Genomic DNA, 19427 nt, shown 5'->3' on the forward strand with positions numbered 1-19427 from the left:
AACCGAGACTGATAGATAGAGAGAGAGAGAGAGAGAGAGAGAGAGAGAGAGAGATTCTTTACTCCACTGTAAAAAGGAGGGCCTAGTGCAGTTGCTGATGCCCAGAGTTCTGGGGATGGCTGATCATGATGTATACGGTCTGAGAGAGAGTCTGAGTCTGTCCATGTCTATGTCTATGTCTATGTCTATGTCCCTCTCTCTCTCTCTCTCTCTCTCTCTCTCTCTCTCTCTCTCTCTCTCTCTCTCTCTCTCTCTCTCTTTCACTCTCTCTCTCTCTCTCTCTCTCTCTCTCTCTCTCTCTCTCTCTCTCTCTCTCTCTCTCTCTCTCTCTCTCTCACTCTCTCCAAGGATACAAGCCACGGCTTGTAAGAAAAACAGAAGAAGTCAGAGTAATCTCCGAACAGTCCCGCTAATCCTGACCAGCAGTCGAGTTACAGACTTGCTCCTGTCATTGTGATAGGATACATTTCACTCTCTTACACAATGACACTGGAAATTAGATAACCTTACGTGGGCTACAAAATAAATACTGTGTGTGAGAGTGTAGTTCAGAGAGAGGGAGAGAGCACAAAGGTTTGTGTGCATGTGTGTAAAAAATAGGTTTTATTAAGGATTGTTTTGTGCTCAGGTGTTTGTGGTGTGCGTGCACCTAAAGCTCTTTAAAATTAATGTGTGCATGTTTAAGGGAGTGGCATGTTCATTGTGCACAGTAGTAATGACCCCTGCAATGGAAAAAAATGTCCAAAGTCAAAGCCCCTTATATGTTATACTGTAGCTCTTCACATGCATTCTAATAATCTCAAAATAATCCACCATTAATCCATCCTTAAAATCGAATTTGACCGCAACTGGAGTTTAATCACTTTGATAAACTATATTTTGAGATCATATGTGTGGACTTGTTGGGTGAAACAACCCATGTTGTTTGTGTCCAGACAAACTGACTGTCTGAAAAAAGTGAATGGAAGCCAACATAATTAATGAGCTGGTTCTTTTTTGGCTCAATTTAGGTTTTGGGATATGTGTTTGAACAATTTATTGTATTCAGATTTTTTTATTTTCCATTTTTGTGTTTTCCCGTACTCTCTCTATTTTTGCCTCATCTCTTTAGCAATAATCTCCCCCCCCCCCTTTCAGCCCTACCCCTCATCCTCCACAATCCCCAGACACGCATGAGATCAGAGCCCACTCGCTTCAAGTGATCACCTTCAGACATTCATTCTTGCGTCGGAAAAGGTCACCCCTATAAATAGAGATCACTTGTCACCAAGTCAAGTGTGTGTGTGTCAGCCTGTTGCTCAGAAGCACAGAATCGACTGATTGACAGAGTCTGTGTGTGGGTGTGTGTGCTTGTGTGTTTGAGTGTGTGAGTGTGCGAATGCATGTGTCTGTGTCTGTACAATATGCATGTGTGCATGTACGTATATTATGACCCTGCAATAATGAGAAAATTTAGTCTGATTGCCTCATAGAGGCACCACAGGGCCACTCTAGTTGGCAGAGGAGATAGGATGTCTTGGCGTGTTAGGGCCACATTATCTACTGATTGGATCATAGCACATTGATTCACCCATGATTAACTCATGTCATTGTTTAGACCGCCTGTGAGCATCAGTGTTAGAGATTTTGTGGTGCATTCGAATGACTCATGATTCAAGATTAAAGATGACTTTGTTGGTACCTAGGGAAATTTGTCTTGGACATAAAGGCTGCAATTATAGTGCAGTAACAGACATGAAGTGTTTAGCACAAACAAGTGTAGACATACAGTAAGTACATTCAAGTACATGCAACACAGGCCCTCATTTAGCATCCTCTTTATGTCTTGAGTTTAAGAGATTCTCAACCAGATCTCAACCAAATTAAAGCTATGCAATGAGTTCAGGGGAGGAATGCTTGAAGTACCAATGAGTGCTGAGAAAAAAACATATTTAAACATAGGTATCTGTTTGGATAAAGTCAAAAATATGAAAAAAAATATACATTTGTTTACATGAATGTAAATATATTCATTTAGCAGACGCTTTTATCCAAAGCGACTTCCAAGAGAGAGCTTTACAAAAAGTGCAGAGGTCAATGATCATAAACAATGAGATAGCCACAAAAAAACATTGCGGGAAGCCAGAACATGAGCATACACTGTGATAAGCAACCAAGTGCCAACGGGAAGAAACATAAGATCAAGTAGTTAAACAAGTTACAAATTAAACAACATGAACCTCAAGAGTGTACCTGTAGGAAAGCAAGCAACAATAATATAATCTGCAACGAGTACAAGTAGTTAGTTAGTGACATTGTAAGTGACATTGTGTTCGTGTTCATAAACCCTACGACTAAGCTTTATGATCACAAGAGTCAACAGTTACTCTCAGATTCAAAGCAGGCATTAGTTTATGCTGATTGTATACAAACAAAAATGTTTAGGACTCCTTTGGCTTTCTTGTTGCAACAGAAAGTAACATATCAAAGCTGTTTTAGTGGTTTTGTGTTTGCCAAACTAAGCTTACCCTTCATGAGGAAATAATCGAAATGATTATGTCCGACATTGGATCAGAAAAACAAACAGAAAGCAATAGTTTCAAATATGAACAATATTTTTCAATCCTCAACATTCTATTGTTGATTTTAAATTATTTCTCATAACAAGATTGAACAGTTGCTGAATGCTCAGGTTCTGACAGTGAATGTTTGATCATCAAATTGGACACAACATACACAAATGTAATAGGATGTTCTTAAACATCCTATAATCAAATTGAACACAACATACACAAATGTAATAGGATGTTCTCAAACATCCTATAAAACCTCTAATCTTACCCCTGCTTGTTCTAAAGTCATCTTACAATTGACAGTTTCAATAATACTAACAGACCAAAAATGTTTGACTGTCAGATCGTAATGTCTTTGCATAAGGAACTGGAGGATCCGCAAATCTACAATTCCCATGTTCCTCAAAAGGAAAGTACGCCAAAAGGAAAGTGAGACAGGGTTAAAGAGGGAAGCCCCTGTTGTCGAGATCATGCCAAGCCACTGGATCCTGTCAATGGGATTAGGAAGGGCAGGGCAGAGATTAGGTCTCGCCAGTCTGGGAATCATTTTTGTGGGTGCTGAAGAGGTATGCAGATGGTATGGGTGGGCCAGGGGGTGGGGGTTGGTGTAAACCACCAATGTAGGGCACCAGGGTTTGGACACAACAGACGGTCCCTAGAGAGAACGTGATGGGGGTGGTGGCCAGAGGACAGGGATTCAGGGGGGTTGTAGGGAGAAGAGGCGGTCACTCCTTGGCGAGGGGATTTGGGTGGGAGGTAAAGTCAAGCATTAGATTCGTAAAACCCTGACCCCGCCATCCAATACTGTGTCAGTGGGTTGACCTTTGAGGTCATCACGGCAGTGAGTAAGCCATGTACGATGGAACCTGATTAACCAGGCAACCTCCACACCCCCCTTTATCCAAAACCACGAACCTGTCATGTTGAGCAGGGCCTGCGCTAATCAGCCAGTGGTTACAGATGAAGTTGAAGTTCAGAGGGTGGGTGGGGCGAATTCTGCAGTGTGAAATCCGATTGGAGATGCTTCTCATTCTCTTTAATCTTGAGACAAAAACCATAGACAGATGCTGAGAGGGGGGCTGACCACCCCACCCCCATTGACTCATTATGCAGTGGCAAGCCAGAAGAGACAAGGGTTTTGTCACTTGTTAATCACTTGCGTTTAAATGGAGTCCACAAGGACGTTGAAATGGAGTTGGAGGGTGGTGATAATCAAGTTTAAACGTCAGTGTTGCTATGGTCTCCTCCACTCAGCAAATAACTGAGTTGACAATGTGGGTTGAAAAACATTTACTGTCGACATAGATTTCTTTTTAAGTATGTGTTGACTTTTATTTCTCCATTTCCCAAAACCCAATTTTAAACTCAGCTTCAAGCCCACCCAACCCAGCACCTCCACATCAAGGTCATGCTGTGCCTCAGTGGGGGGCGGACGCATCGTTTTTCACTACAGTACCTTCGCTGCTCCCTTTTCCTTCAAATTAGCCAACGCAGCCAAGATTGATGGTCTCCATAAAGCCAACATCGGCAGAACTTGTGAGGCCGTTTGCTGTTCAACCACCCATGGAGTATTTATCTGAGGTTAAAACCCATCTCTGTCTGCATCATGTGATAGCCCTACCTCCGGCATTGCAGTCGGTAGAGTAGGGTTTGCTGAGAGATTGGTGTTGTAGTGTACCACAAATTCTGTCAGCACGTTAGATAGCAGCACAGATACAGCCACAATGAGAGTGAGAAAACAGCATAGCAAGTTGTCATGTCGTAGCCTACAAGGTGTTGAATGTGTCATTGTGCAGTTGTATCTGATCTGTTCTAATTAGCAAAATTTAGTAAAAATAAGCATGTGAGAACTTTGTCAAAGGCACATTAGGCCATCTATGCTGGGATATTTTCTCTAAGAGGAAGTGATGTTGAATTGGTGGTCATGACGCATACATTTGATGTTTCAAGATAGCCTGTTGTTCATGACAAAAGTGATAATGATGAGTGTTGGGACATGTGACAACTTTCAAAACATCGAACATTGTTCGAAACAAAACATAAAAACATAAAACTGGTGTGTGAACTGTGAATTCATGAATATAATTGAATTGATTTTATTAAAAAAACAATGTAATAATATTTACTCAGTGGAGCATTAAGATCTAACCGAAATTGAACACATGACAAAGACTATAGATCTTATCCTTGCACATTTTCCAAGAATACTGATTACATTGAATAATTATCTTCCACAAGTAAAACTAAAAAGTGTCATTTCTGCACCAGTCTTGTACAAACTGCATGAGGACAAAGAGTACATCGACTGCAGAGCTGAACTATCCTTCCCTTGACTCACACTCTAAGACTCACAGCAAGAGGAAAAAACACAAAATCCACAATTCAATGCAAAGTGGGCTGACTCTGCAAAAACAAGAGAGTTTGAACCCCCCCTCCACCCTCCCTCAGCCATGCCCGTTTGGGCAATACTCCACTTCTTCCTCTGAGGACTCACGACTGGAGGAACAGAAATAAGCTTAGGGTCTCTCGAGTTAAAGTTTTTGCTCCCTTCACATCCTCGGTAAACAGTCAATACAATTGCACTGGAGCATTTTGGTTTCCTCCCGACTTGTAATTTTAGAAACCCAAAATAAACAGCTTCTCCCAGGGAACACTGATGATTTAGAGAAGGGCCCAGGGTGTGGAATGCTAAGAACGTACTGTGAAGAGCGTTGTGTGGTTTGGTCTGGATGTCTGCTGGTAGTCACTATGTGTAAAGATGTGTGTGTGTGTGTGTGTGTGTGTGTGTGTGTGTGTGTGTGTGTGTGTGTGTGTGTGCGTGCGTGTGTGTGTGTGTGTGTGCGTGTGTGTGTGTGTGTGTGTATGGATCTCCATTGAATTACATTCACGTCTCATTATCTTCTGACACATCAAGCAAACTATGGATTTGTGGTCTTTTTGTTTAAGTTTGACTTCTCTTCAAGTCATTCTGTCCTTACTTACTGGTAAGGGAGAGGAAGATGTGTGTCACCTTTTCCATGCAACAATGCCATGTCTGAAGAACCAACATGTAATGATCACCACAGAGCATGTGACTATGTGTGTTTGTGTGACTGTTATTCTACCCGTGCAAGACTGTCTGAGTGTTAACTAAGAAATCCTGAATTGTTAGCAAATGTTTTTACGTGTTTCTGCTTTCTGAATGGCTATTTCACATGTCAAAACCTAGAATGTTTGATAGGGTAAAATGTGTAGTCCTTATTTCTCTGACATTTAATTGGTGCTTGATTTTCACTTCCTGGAATACTGAGTGTACCTTAGCCGAAAACAAATCTGACTAATAAATCACTAGATTCTCTTGAACCTTATCTTTCTCCTTGCCTCTTTTATTTGATCTTCCTTTCTCTCTCTCCCTATCCCTCTGTCCCCCTGTGGTTCAGTTGTGCTTTGTTATCTAGCACGGGCCAATAAAACATTCAGTGTAACACTACCCTTCCCTAAGACTCTAGTCTGTTGCTGCATGACCATGCTTTCGGCCACGATGGTTGGAGTGAAGGTCCAGTCACAGCTCCAAAACAAATCAATAGAATAGGCATTCAAATCTACCCTGGTTCAAATGGGAATACTGCGTTGTGTGAGAGGTTTGTGGATTAGATAGTGGTGCGCTTTGAACAAAATGTCCTGATTGGGCTGGTCCCTGTTCAGATTAGACACTCACCCTCAGATTAGTCCTACTGTGTGCAGATGTTCTGGGTGTCTGTAAAGGAGAGAGTGTCTCTTTACCTCGGTGACATTTACAGAGACAGGAAGAGGACACACGCACACCTGCACATTTCACACAAGTAATTTGTATACTTTTCACACACACACCTGTTTGGCACACATACACTTACACTGCCCTACTACTAATGAGAACGTTGAATTGTTTTCTCACTCTCTACACGGTATCTTAATCCCTTTAATGGTTTCATTAGAACAAAATGATAATAATTTAATTTATTACATTTATTGTTATTACATTTATTATGTGCAATAAATTTCCTGCTACACAAAGTGCTTGACCTGACCGTAATATGAGGTGATAATGGGTCCCATGACCATAGATCAAATAAAATGTGTATGTGCCCATTTTAACATTTGGACAGAGGTTGTGCCCTTTGGACATCCATCTATAATTAAACCATCTTCTATTGGCTCACCCATTATTTATCTTGTATGGCCTAGAACAGGACAGGCGATATGTCTGTCTTTCTCCCCCATTCCACCCTTTGACTCTCTCCTGTTCCCTGTCTCTTTTGTTTCCCTGTCAGCTCACGGGGTGCCACAAAGTCCCACAGGCACGGAGCATGCCAGCCTTGATGCCCTCCCCTGCCATGTTCCTCCCAAACAGCTCCGCAATTGCTCGGTCTCTCGGATGCTCACTTTACTCCCCATTTTGGTTCAATCCGGTCCTTTGAAAATCATATGACCACAGCAGTGGTAAAGATTCAGTTTGTGACCTTAATATTACATGAGAAGAGGATGTGATATATCAATCTATCCCAAGGGGGTAATCTATATTTTGACACTGTTACATAATCTGTTGTTTTGAAGAGTCCCTGCTCCCACATGCACACATATACTTTGCACACTGATGAACTGTATCAGGCACTTTGCTAGTTTAGAATTTCCAAATATCTCTCCTTCAAACTATCTTCTATCTTTCAAAACTTTTTATTGAGCTTTCATTTATTCCAGATGTCCAATTAAGACCAGCATCTCTTTTCAAAATAGTCCTGATTACAGCAAATGAAAAACATTGGCAGTAACAGTACAAAATGCAACACATTTCCTGCAATGTAAATGCTAACATGTAAAGCATGCTGGAGCTTACATTAAAGAAAAACCCATCGAATGTGCTTGGCTAACCTAAGACATTGCGCAATGTGAATTTTTTTGCTAGGCTAGGCCCTGGTGAGACCAAGAGATCAGGCTTTATTCCATCAAAGGGAACAATGTAGGCCACTGGAAATGTCTGCCAGCTATTTCATGTTAGGTAACCAATCACAACCTCTTTAATCAATACAGCGGCTGCATCCCTTTGTCTCTTTTTTCTCTCACTTAATCTCGATTGTCTCTCTTTCTCCCTCTCACCCCTGTTCCTCTCTCCATCTCAATCTTTCTCCCGCTCTCACTGAAAATATCAAACTAACTGGCACGTGCTGCTCTGATTCCAAGTTAAAAATGCATCAGTGTTTCGTTTCTCCCAAAAAGACCCCAAACATGAGACAAACACAACGCTCCGATGAGGACTTTCCCATGACGTGATGAATCTTGCTCACTCCAAACTAGCTTCCTGAATCATGGACAAACAGACTGTTTGGTCCCCCTGTGAAGCTGTAAGTGAAGGGAATTAAAAATACATCACTGCTGATCATTGAGGAAATGGTTACATGTGATGGAAACTGCCATGACTAAGCTATAAAATAAATTAAACTGTTTATCTTAACAAGAATCTGGCTGATGAGAGTCCATAGAGACATATTGTTGTCTAAAAACTCAGACTGTCTGATTTTGATCAGACTGGTAAACTCAGACTGGCAATTACTTCTTTAATAAATCTCACAGTAAAGAGGCATTGTGTGTGCATGTGTGTTTGTGGATGTGTGTGAGTGTGTGTGCTGGTATGTGTGCACGTGAATGTTCACCCATATTGACAGTTAAGGCTTTCTCATAGTATTACAGCTGTGACACATTTGTAAATGGACCCTAATCCATGTTATGTTGTATAATCTGCATAATCTGCATGCAACCTGATTGTACTAATACCATTGTCTGTCTCTCTGTCTCTCTGCATCATACTATCCCCCACCAAAGTAGTTGATTTCCTGTTGATTTCCTGTACCTTCATTACAAAATATCACCTCTCATTCGACATTCACAGGTTAAATCCAGTACAGTTAAGACATTCCCTGTCTTGATCTAAAACAAAATTGTTGTCGTATGCAGGTTCAAATGATTACTTTCTGTAGCTTTGTCGTTTTTCTTTCATCCAACTTTTGTTCACTTTGGTGACTTAACAGAAATACAGAAATCTGTAGCAGCATTGACATAAAGAGGAGAAGAAATGGTTAGAAAGCCATTTTAGTGTAGCTTGATACTGCAGAGCTGAGGGAATTTCAGTAGAATGTTCCCTCTGTTGAAACTACCATACACTCAAAGGTAAGTATTCTGCCAGCACTGGACAGACTGCCAAACTATACAGTTTAATTAGGACACAGATACACTCACACAGATACACCACAAAATGCTTTCACACACAAACACACACACATACACTTACACAGTGTCAGATACCCAGTGCAGAAACTAACTACGCCGCATGTGCGTTTGGGGGAACGACAGATGGTAGATAGAAAGAAAGAGACGAACACCTTTGTGCCTCGTCTTTCTCTGGCAGACTTTGTCAACAAGAGGAGCCAGCTCCCAGGCTATCTGCTGTTAAAGGCCTCACACTACCCCTCTTTCTCAATACAGAAATGTGTCTGACGAACATTCAAACATAGGCTTTTTATGTATGTGTTGGTGTGTGTGTGTGTGTTTCACGAAGAGCTACAGTGTAACACACTCGCATGAGTGGGTGTACAACAAACACAACCGCACAGCACACATGCACACACACAACAATGAGCTATGATTCAGAGACTGGCTTTAATTACACATCAGACATGATCTCCAGCTCTATCTCTCCAATCCCTCTTTCTCCATCCATTTCTCCATCTCTCATCCTCCCCCATTAACTGACAATCATCAACCTCGCAATCCAGTTTTAGCAAGTGTCAAATGCAAGGCATCTGACCCAGTAAGTCAGGGACATTACAGAACAGTGGGAGAGAATGTAGGAGGGGATAAATAATGTAATTTACTGTACTTTCACATCACTGACCATTAAATAAGAATAAGAGGAGAGGAGGGGGAAGAAAGGTGGGTACTTGACCTTCAGGGGGATTGTGGAAGCGAAAGGTAACAGCATGGACAGTACATATTTCTGAAACCAACACAACATTCTAACAGTAGGACAGCTCTGCCTCCTTGACCTGGTCTAGACTAGACAAGCAGTGTGTGTGTGTGTTAGTGTGTGTGGTGTGTGTATGTGTGTGGAACCTGTGTGTGTGTGGATCAGTTCTACATTTATTCACATATTTCCTTCTCTCTCTTTCTCTCCCCTCTTCTCTGTGTGCCACTGGCTCTGAGCCCAGAGGGATTCCTATCATCTGGTGTAGCTACATGATGCCAAGACCAACCACTGTGCTACACAGCATTTAAAGGCGATAGAGAGGGGAGGAGAGACGGGAGGAGGATGTCCACAAATCTGGGTAATCTGGGACGTAAAGAAGGATAGAGTTTGCATTGGAGAGGGAGAAGAGAGAGAAATGATAGAATTAGAAGAGGGCTAATGTGGACGGAGCGACAAATCCAAAATACTATTTACTCTCCCTCCCTTCCTCCTTTCACACTACACTCCCCTGAGGAGAAGGGAAGAGAGGAGGAATAAAATAAACACAAGAAAGAAAAAAGAAGGAAAGAAAGAAAGGCCATGGCCAGCTGTCCTGTCTCAGCTTCTTTGAAGTGTTTTTTGCGCCAATCGATCAGTCGTCCAAATCCAATCTCCCCAAACATTGTTTCGACAATTGCCCAGAGTGGCTACATCCTTTGAGGGAAAGGTCACTGTAATGAAATAAGGGCCACCCAATGGATTCTGTTTGAACCTTAAGCCTGTTGTGCTCCCTTTTCTTTCTCTCTCTCTATCTTTATTTCTTTCACTCTCTCTTTTTTGATGCATACTTGATGCTTTAACACACTTGAAATTCATAATTAATAAAATGTCAATTCTCAGACTACAGGAATACAGGTGGCCGTTTGGTGTCCCCTTGAATGAGAGACTCTTCCTCATGGTCCAGTTATTCGGGTACTTCTCCTGAATTTTCCTTTTATTTTTGTTTCGATTTCTCTCCCTCACCAAACTTTCTCTTTTCTCCATCTTTCTATCTCGGATTTCACTTCTTATATTTCTTGAGTTTTCCTCTCTCACAAATTCAGATTTGAATGAGCTTCATTTACATGACAAAAGTGCTCATGCCCAGGCACTTGCACACTGAAACAAACACACCGGCTCTTCTCCCTCAGGCTATTTTTATTAGCCTTCTTTCATCTTGGCACCCCACTGCGCCTGCATGCCCGGAGGCCTTGGAATCTGGGTGGTTGAGGATAGGAGAGTTTGTAAATGACACAAGCCCAAATGACGACCTCCATAATGGGTGGTGGATGGCAAATCATCTCACCATGCCAGAGTAATGTTCCTATGTACTTGGGCCTATATGGCAATGTGCATAATGTTGCCATGCTTATTGGCATAAGTGAGACTGGGCTTGTTCACGTGGGTCTGTGTGTGTGTCTCTGTGAGCTCACAAGTGAATCCTTGAGGGTATTGTCGGGGAACGCAGAGACACCCACCAGGAGGTTCACCATTACACCATGGGGTCAGCCATAATGACGTGTCCCTTTCACCAGCTCATGACTCCTTCCTCACCCTTCCTTTCTCTGTGTCTGGGCTGAAGTGCGTCATTAGTCGCCATCAACTTCCCGTTAGGTCACAGTCTCACATTCCTACAGCCCTAGCCTCTTGTGAGAGACACTCACCCACTGTGTGTAGGGGTCACCCTTAACCTCTCTTTTTGTCTACTTCTGAAGTGCAGCCCCAGACTGTGTAGACGCTTGTGGAAGCATTCAAAATAGCTGTATTCAAAAGATCCTCATTGCTCAATCCTAGTCTATCTCGCTGTTAGACCTTTGACGGGGAAAAGCCTCTGAGAGACAACGGTTTTTGAGTAAATTGTCCCTTTATTCATCTCTTTGAAGCACACTCATAACTAAACGAGGAAGAATAATGAGTATATTCAAGTAGAGGGAGGCGCCGTTTGTTGACATTTTTCACACAGCTGTACTAGCTAATTAGCCTAACAGGGTTTCTAGAGTGCTTTAACAAGGTTGTCTCCTTTTCTGCATGCTGTTGGCTTCAGTCCCTGAAGAGAGTTTAGCAGCATAGGAAAGGTACAGAGACAGATGGGCTGTTCTCACAATGATATACCAATAAAAGGTGGCGTATAGCAGAGAACGAACACAAGTGAATGGCTGAAACATAAATGATTATTTCAGGTCTGTTTTCAGAACTTCGTCAGTGCTATTGGTTCATTGGACATCAAATTCAGCATTGTTTAATAACATGGGTTAGTAAACTTGCATGCTACCAATACATGTTGACTGGATATGTGTATGAAAATTTGAGTTGTGTGTGTTCACGAGTTGAGTGTGTTGCGTGTGTGTAAAGTAAAAATGTGTTAAACAAATATTTAGGTCAGCTGTATTGGCATACATAAGTTCAGAAGGGTAGTACATCTTTCACCTTTCACAGGTTTTCAGCACATAGAACAGGCTTAACTGTGACTGCTCCCAAAATATTTTGCGTGGAACTCTGAACAAGACAGAGGCAAGACTGGAGTTAAATGTATCTTACTCATATCTTCAATGGGGGAGACTACAGGGTAGAGACTACAGTACAGGGACATTCCCCCGAGGCAAGTAGGGTGAAGTGCCTTTCCCAAGGACACAATGTCATTTGGCACAGCCAGGAATCGAACCAGCGACCTTCTGATTACTAGCCCGATTCCCTAACCGCTCAGCCCCCTGACTCCCTACAGACATGAAGGAGACATGAGGGAGACATGAGGGAGACATGAGGGAGACATGGGGGAGACATGAGGGAGACATGAGGTGACATGGGGGAGACATGAGGGAGACATGGGGGAGACATAGGGGAGACATGAGGGAGACATGGGGGAGACATAGGGGAGACATGAGGAAGACATGGGGAGACATGAGGTGACATGGGGGAGACATGAGGGAGACATGAGGGAGACATGGGGGAGACATGAGGGAGACATGAGGGACACATGATGGTGACATAGGGGAGACATGAGGGAGACATGGGGGAGACATGAGGGAGACATGGGGGAGACATGAGGGAGACATGAGGGAGACATGAGGGAGACATGGGGGAGACATGAGGGAGACATGAGGGAGACATGGGGGAGACATGAGGGTGGCATGGGGGAGACATGAGGGAGACATAGGAGACATGAGGGAGACATAGGGTAGACATGAGGGAGACATGGGGGAGACATGAGGGACACTTGAGGGAGGCATGGGGGAGACATGATGGAGACATGGGGGATACATGAGGGTGACATGAGGGAGACATGAGGGAGACATGAGGGATACATGAGGGAGACATGGGTGAGACATGGGGGACACTTGAGGGAGGCATGGGGGAGACATGATGGAGACATGGGGGATACATGAGGGTGACATGAGGGAGACATGAGGGAGACATGGGGGATACATGAGGGTGACATGAGGGAGACATGAGGGAGACATGGGGGATACATGGGGGATACATGAGGGTGACATGAGGGAGACATGAGGGAGACATGGGGGATACATGAGGGTGACATGAGGGAGACATGAGGGAGACATGGGTGAGTTGGGGTGAGTGCAGAAGCCAGACAGGAGGTTATAAAAGTAAGAGGTAAGTGGCTAGCTGGTGCCATCCTCATTACCTTCACTAATGCCCCCCAGCCTGATCAATGTTCCCACACCACCAGACTGCATTAGCCCAGAACACATAGGCCTTCTGGGGCTGAGGGAGGGAGAGAGAGGGGGAGAGATGCAAACAGAGAGAACTTGCATACAGCTACTCTGAGGGGCTCCGCACATGGCACTCAGTCATTGATCTGAGGCCATTATGTGGGCTACTGTCCAGGGTCCTGAATGAGAATATCATACGTTTAGGGTTGAGCAAAGAGGCATTGAGGTCAGCATCTAAATGCCCAACAGCGGATATATAACATAAGAGCTTTTCTATTGTCTCAAGCATCAGCCTGGATAATGAGGTGATACAGTATGTTTTGAGTGGAGCTCAGCGAATTGCATATAGATTTACTGTTGATTGTTTGAGTGTTTTTCCAGTCAGGCAGTCATGGGGAAATTACATTTTGCCCCGAGCCTGTGCAATTTAATGTACTTTAGAACTGTTTCTCTAAGCAGAACAAACACCCTGTTCACCCGAAAAGCCGATGTAATAGACTTTCCTGGACTTAAACTGAGCCACAGCCTATTGGCTTGTAGCTTTCCATACTTAAGATTTGGTTTTAAATAGTAGAGAAGGTTGATCTGTTTGTCTCGCTTTCGGGCATCCTCATACAAGTGGCCAGTATCTCTGAAAAATATTTTGACAAAGGTTTCTGCAGAGTAAACCCCCCACTGCCCCACGACGACCACTCATCTTTGACGTGAGCTTTGACCTCTGTCAGCTGTTGCTGGTTAACCAATCGTGACAGGTCAAGCTCCTCAGTTAGGGTGGCCACAGGACCTGGAAGCCTCTGAAGGTGAAAGAGCCTGATTGTTTAACAAGATTAGGGCTTGGGTTCACAGTTCATGGACTTTCCTCTCTTCAGCATGAAGCAGCACAACAGTAACAGCACTACTGCCTCTCTGTTGCTTGTTGTTCATTAATTCTCACATTTAGTCTTCATGACCATTTCAACTAAAACCAGTTGAAATTGATGTGTTGATGTGTTAATTTGAACTAATAGTTCAAAGAAATTAAATCGCATACTTTGTTTGAAAGTGGTTAATAGGCCGTCAAGTATAAAAATGTCTACTACTTTGTATAATTTTCTGTCTGAGTGAAAACATTTCTGTCTGTTTTGGATATTCTAGTAACATTAAATCTTAACTCCAGGACCTTATTTTCTGGTAGAAATCTTGATGGAAAATATTTGTTTTATTGGCAGACTTTTCTGCCCTCTGGTGGTAAAAACATGACAAATACACAGTATTACAGTCCCTGGAACTGATGTTCTACCATAACCTGGGGTCAACTCCATTAAATTAATTAAGAACACAGAACACCAAAACAGACATTTTAATGGCCATCAACATAATGTAATTTAAATGATCAATTAGTAAACAAATCATTTATTTCCATATCAAATTCTACCAACAATGTCAAAAGGTTTTTTTTATGGCATCTAACAACCTGATACCCACAAAGATCTCTAAAAATTACCTATGTCAAGGCAGCATTAATCCTGTATTTACAATAACATTTATATACTATCCCTTATCTGAATCATAACCTACAATGTAACAGAATGGAAAATGTCTCCCCTGTAGCAATATAGAGGCAAGTGTCACAGAGTCTTCGTTTATATGTAAATTCAGCCATAGTTTACAGTAATGTGGGATTAAAGTAGTGGGTGAGAGGATTGAGATTCAGGTTCCAGTCCTGGCGTGTCGGCTAGAGTTTTTGCGGTACCCTGAGTTCCTTGGGTCAAAGTTCAGTTTTTCTCAGTATATCCCACCAGGCGGGCGCTATCCTCCCAGAGTCTCATGGCCACTACATCATCTCTTCCTTCAGGGGCTGTCTGTTTCACAGCGCAATCACTAAAACACACACACCACATGAATTAAATGTGAAGTGAGCACAACTGGACAAATAAACACAACTGGGCAAATTGTGAACACAGCAGGTCATGTGGCAGTACATTTTTTTTTACATTTAGCAGACGCTCTTATCCAGAGCGACTTACAGTAAGTACAGGGACATACCCCCCGAGGCAAGTAGGGTGAAGTGCCTTGCCCAAGGACACAACTTCATTTGGCACTGCCGGGAATCGAACTGGCAACCTTCAGATTACTAGCCCGATTCCCTAACCGCTCAGCCACCTGACTCCCTAGGCAGTAGGTTACCTGAAGTAGCAGCCAGACTGGGGCTCCAGTCCAGGGGTGACAGCACAGTAGATGGAGGTCTGGGCCCCCTGGGAGGGGGTCTTCATCAGGAGCATCGAGGGAGCCGACAGGATGGCCCTCAGCATGGGGAACCAGCTCTCCACGTGACGGCCCAGCTCCGTCTTGATCACCCCCGGGTGCAGACTGTAGGATGTCACCCCTGTCCCTGCCAAGGGAGAGCGATACGGAGATATGGATGTGGGGGCGGGTGACATGTTACAGAGGTGACGTGAGGGAGGAGGGTGGTGACATTGAGGGTTACAGAGGTGAAATTAAAGGAGGTGAAACCAGTTATAGTGATATCCACTAACCAGTGTGTGACGTCTTTGTGTTTACCTTTCATCCTACGGGACAACTCTCTGGAGAACAGCACATTGGCGAGTTTGCTCTGTCTGTAGCTGACCAGAGAGTTGTATGGCCTCTTGTTGAAGAACAGATCATCAAACTGGAGCTTTCCTGGAGCAAACAGAGACTTCATGTCATCTTTTTCAGTAGATCAATTTATAAATTAATTTAAATATTATAATTTTGTCCAATCAGGGGCAAAGTGACTTTTTGAAAACAGCACCTTTTTTTTTTACCGGAAAATGTGTTTAACGGCCCTATCCTCAGCTATTTAAAAGTTATTTATTTTTCTCCCACATTTGAAAACAAACCTATGTCCCTGTGTTCAATGAACAAATAAATAATCAGATGTAACCAATAGTTTACATTGGACTAGAACAAGAACAAATAAATACTGTAAAATACTGTCCTTGTGAATGTTTTAAAAATAAAGTTAATCAAGTTACCCCCTCGGTGTGCAATGCTGGACACATTCACCACCCGGCTGGGGGCGGAGCTTTTGAGCTTGTCCAGAAGGAGATTGGTCAGCAGGAAGTGCCCCAAGTGATTGACAGCCAGTTGTGTCTCAAAGCCATCCTCTGTTATCCACTTAGGGCACATCATCACACCTGATGAACAGCAGTTACAAGATAAACTCACCATGATCTACATAATTCTCACTGCAAATACAGTAGCTAATCTGTTCAATCTGCCTGACATTCATCTAAAACATCATACACCGTACATAATAATTTATAAAGGCAATTTCTTCATCAGAAACCTTTAAAGTCCTCGTACATTCCATGATGTAAACCTGTACGGCACAAAGAAACCAAACGACCAGCGGAGGAGGGTCTAGACAGGGTCAACGAGCTGAACCATATTTTTAACAGGTTTGATTCACATCCACACGCAACCACACCCTCCCCATCCCTTATTCCACACCCTCACTCAAGGGCGTCTGCAACCCTAAAGACGCTTTCCCCCTTCTCCCTCTCCGACCATTATCATGCCCCACCTCCCCCACTCCTTCCGCCCCATCAATATTCACACAGCAACACAAGGGTCCCACAGGGGGCCCTGTTCACTCTACACATCGGACTTCACATACAACTGTTAAACATGCCATCTGCAGAAGCGGACGACTCAATTGTTGGATGTGTAAAGGAAGATCATGAAGAGGAGTACAGAGGCCTGGTTGATGACAGGAGCACCTTCAAGAACGAACTCATTCTGTTACAGTACTCAACTGTACTCACTTCAGGAGGTCCTTCCTGCCAGTTGCCATCAGACTGCACAATGGTCTGTGTACTGGACACTCAGGTCCTTGAGCCAGTGCTGCAGGTACACTTACACTTAGTTCTGACCTCACTATTAGGTCAATGCACACCAGAACTTTGTTTTATTGTAGGCAATACTGTGAATTTACTGTGTACACTTGTATTATCACTGTGTATACTTGTTAACCTAAAGTTATATCTAATCTAGTACAATGATGACTGAGCAACATCCTCCTTTAAGATGGGCTCATGAGTGTGACTTTCAATTACAAACCAGTATCCAAATGAACCAAAAATCTCATCGGTCCCCTGCTTGAAGATTAGGCACACCTGATGTTTTCTTGAAACCCACCTGCGTTGTTTATTAGTATGTCCAGACGCTCCTCACTGGCGAGGAACTCCTTGGTGAACTCCCTGACGGAGTACAGCGAGGCCAGGTCTAGGTGGCGGACCACAACGTTGCCATTTCCCGTGGAATGGCGGATTTCTTCTGCTGCTTTCTCAGCCCGCGTCAAGTCACGGCATGCCATGACCACCCTTGCCCCTGCATCCAAAATGGACCACAACAGCAATAGGTGTTTGATAGTGTTTTCAAACACTCACATATGCACACATACGACTGCATACACTCTAATACTAACATTAACTCATTCTCTCCCACCCTTCTAAACACACAGTAATCTAACAGAAAACATCCATTCAACTTTACTTAAATAATGCAACTTATTTTCCACACACACCCCTGACATACTGAGAAGACATTAAGGGACACCACCCAATCAAATCCAGGTCCTGCAAAAGGTGCCCCACATCCCCCGCAAAAACCAACACACCATAATCTGATAGAAATATGGCACAGGACACACATAATCTGATAATCTAGTCATGGAGAAATGGTTTGTCCATTGAGGTTTATCTCAGAGAGTGCTTTATGGCGATCTCTGATGATAAAATGATTCCAAAGCCAGTTCCATGCTGTTCTCTCTTGGGAGATAATAGCTTAAATAATTCATAACGAATGGATGGTTGTGTTTGGATTGTTCTAGGTATGGATTTATTGCCTGGTTAGGATAACCCATAATACCATAATCTTATACAATGTAGGGATCTACATGGTCACATGAACACACACAGATATAATCAAACAATGAAAACAAATGCACACCCACACTCAGATCCACACACACACCTCTTATAGAGAGTTTGTCTGACGGCCCCATGCTAAGCCCAACCTGTACTGTACCTCGATGTGCCATGTCACGGGACGTCTCCTTTCCGATCCCAGTGTTGGCACCAGTGATGAGCACTGTCTTGCCCTCCAGTCGGACTGAACATCGACACACACCACCAGCTATCCATTTTCTCAATAGAATAAAGCCTTGGGGCAGAGGGTCCACAAACAATGAGGTTGTAAAACGATTGATTTTCTTTCACAGTATCAGTGTCATTGTAGTTACAGTGAATGATTGGTCAGAGGATGGTGTGATGTTTCTATGCAATATAGGTAGACTAAAATGTCTGAGTGGTTTAGTGTACTATATTCATGTGCATGGGCACATTTAGGTCTGGGTCCAGTGATCTTTGGCTTGCATTGTCTAAATTTGCCTTTAGCACGATGTGAATGTTGAATATGTTGGGTTGAATTTAACTTAAGGAAATGTTAGATAAAATATTGCTTTTGGTTGTTGTGTGCACAGTAGTGGTGTACGTGTGTGTAAGTACCTGTATGTATTGCAAATAACTTTCAAGACCCCTTGTAATATAATAGGCTAAATATATAATATAAATCATATATTTTGTATAGAAAAATAACAGCAACCTTTTTTATATTATCGTAAAAAGCAGGAAAAACACATTAAAGCCCAAACAAGCAAACACGGTCAAATACAGAGAATAACAATGCTCCGGAAAAACCTGACCTGATTTTTTTTTACCATTTTTGTACTTTATTTAACATTTTTTGCGATACATTTTTTACGTGTGATTGTTTCAGTCGTCGTTGGTCCACATTCTATTAGTAATAAGCTACTTTTGTTGATACTTAAATCATCAGACACCACAACAGAAGCGAGAGCCATAGGCCATGACTTACAGATCACTGTCACAGCAATGACAGCGCCATACTTCGCTGGTGTAGACAAATCAACTTCATCCCACATATTCTCCGTAGGACCGGACCCACCAGACCACGGGTGGACCGAATACCCTCCTTGGGGATCCCTCCTCATCGAGCGAATCGGTGTTTGTCGGCAACGTTTCGGTCGAATCGAGGCTATGAACAGGTCAAAGAACTTAAACAGAAGCTTTAGCGCCTGTCTTCAGATTACGAAGCGATTACCCCCGATAGTGTGTTATGTGTCCTGGACAATACGCGTCTACAGGCGCACTGATGCTTGCAGAACTG

The 19427-nt window shown here is 43.0% G+C and overlaps 1 protein-coding gene across 2 annotated transcripts; it reads right to left on the minus strand.

The window, feature by feature from the left end:
- Positions 1 to 13117: 13117 nt before the first annotated feature.
- Positions 13118 to 19412, minus strand: si:dkey-23o4.6 (retinol dehydrogenase 12). 2 transcript variants are annotated; one of them, XM_062464875.1, is made up of 7 exons: positions 19116 to 19412; positions 18267 to 18401; positions 17376 to 17567; positions 16211 to 16372; positions 15731 to 15875; positions 15381 to 15585; positions 13118 to 15074 (listed from the first exon to the last, which is right to left on the minus strand). In XM_062464875.1, the coding sequence occupies exons 1-7, from the start codon at positions 19249 to 19251 to the stop codon at positions 15072 to 15074; spliced, it is 978 nt and encodes a 325-aa protein (XP_062320859.1). In that variant the 5' UTR covers positions 19252 to 19412; the 3' UTR covers positions 13118 to 15071. The 2 variants fall into 2 exon arrangements, with proteins under 2 accessions (XP_062320859.1, XP_062320858.1); XM_062464874.1 differs by having other exon boundaries at positions 13710 to 15074; positions 15756 to 15875; positions 19116 to 19408.
- Positions 19413 to 19427: the final 15 nt, after the last annotated feature.

This window comes from Osmerus eperlanus, chromosome 7, assembly GCF_963692335.1.
Source record: "Osmerus eperlanus chromosome 7, fOsmEpe2.1, whole genome shotgun sequence".
NCBI lineage: Eukaryota > Metazoa > Chordata > Actinopteri > Osmeriformes > Osmeridae > Osmerus > Osmerus eperlanus.

What these genes read in the sequence shown, in the direction of transcription:
- si:dkey-23o4.6 (XM_062464874.1), bottom strand. Translation starts at nt 19,251, where the DNA reads ATGAGGAGGGATCCCCAAGGAGGGTATTCGGTCCACCCGTGGTCTGGT. An exon ending in CAGCATTGCACACCGAGGGG is followed by an intron (nt 15,876 to 16,210) that starts GTAACTTGATTA and finishes TGTTTGCTCCAG; the next exon opens with GAAAGCTCCAGTTTGATGAT. An exon ending in GTTGTCCCGTAGGATGAAAG is followed by an intron (nt 15,586 to 15,755) that starts GTAAACACAAAG and finishes CTCCCTTGGCAG; the next exon opens with GGACAGGGGTGACATCCTAC.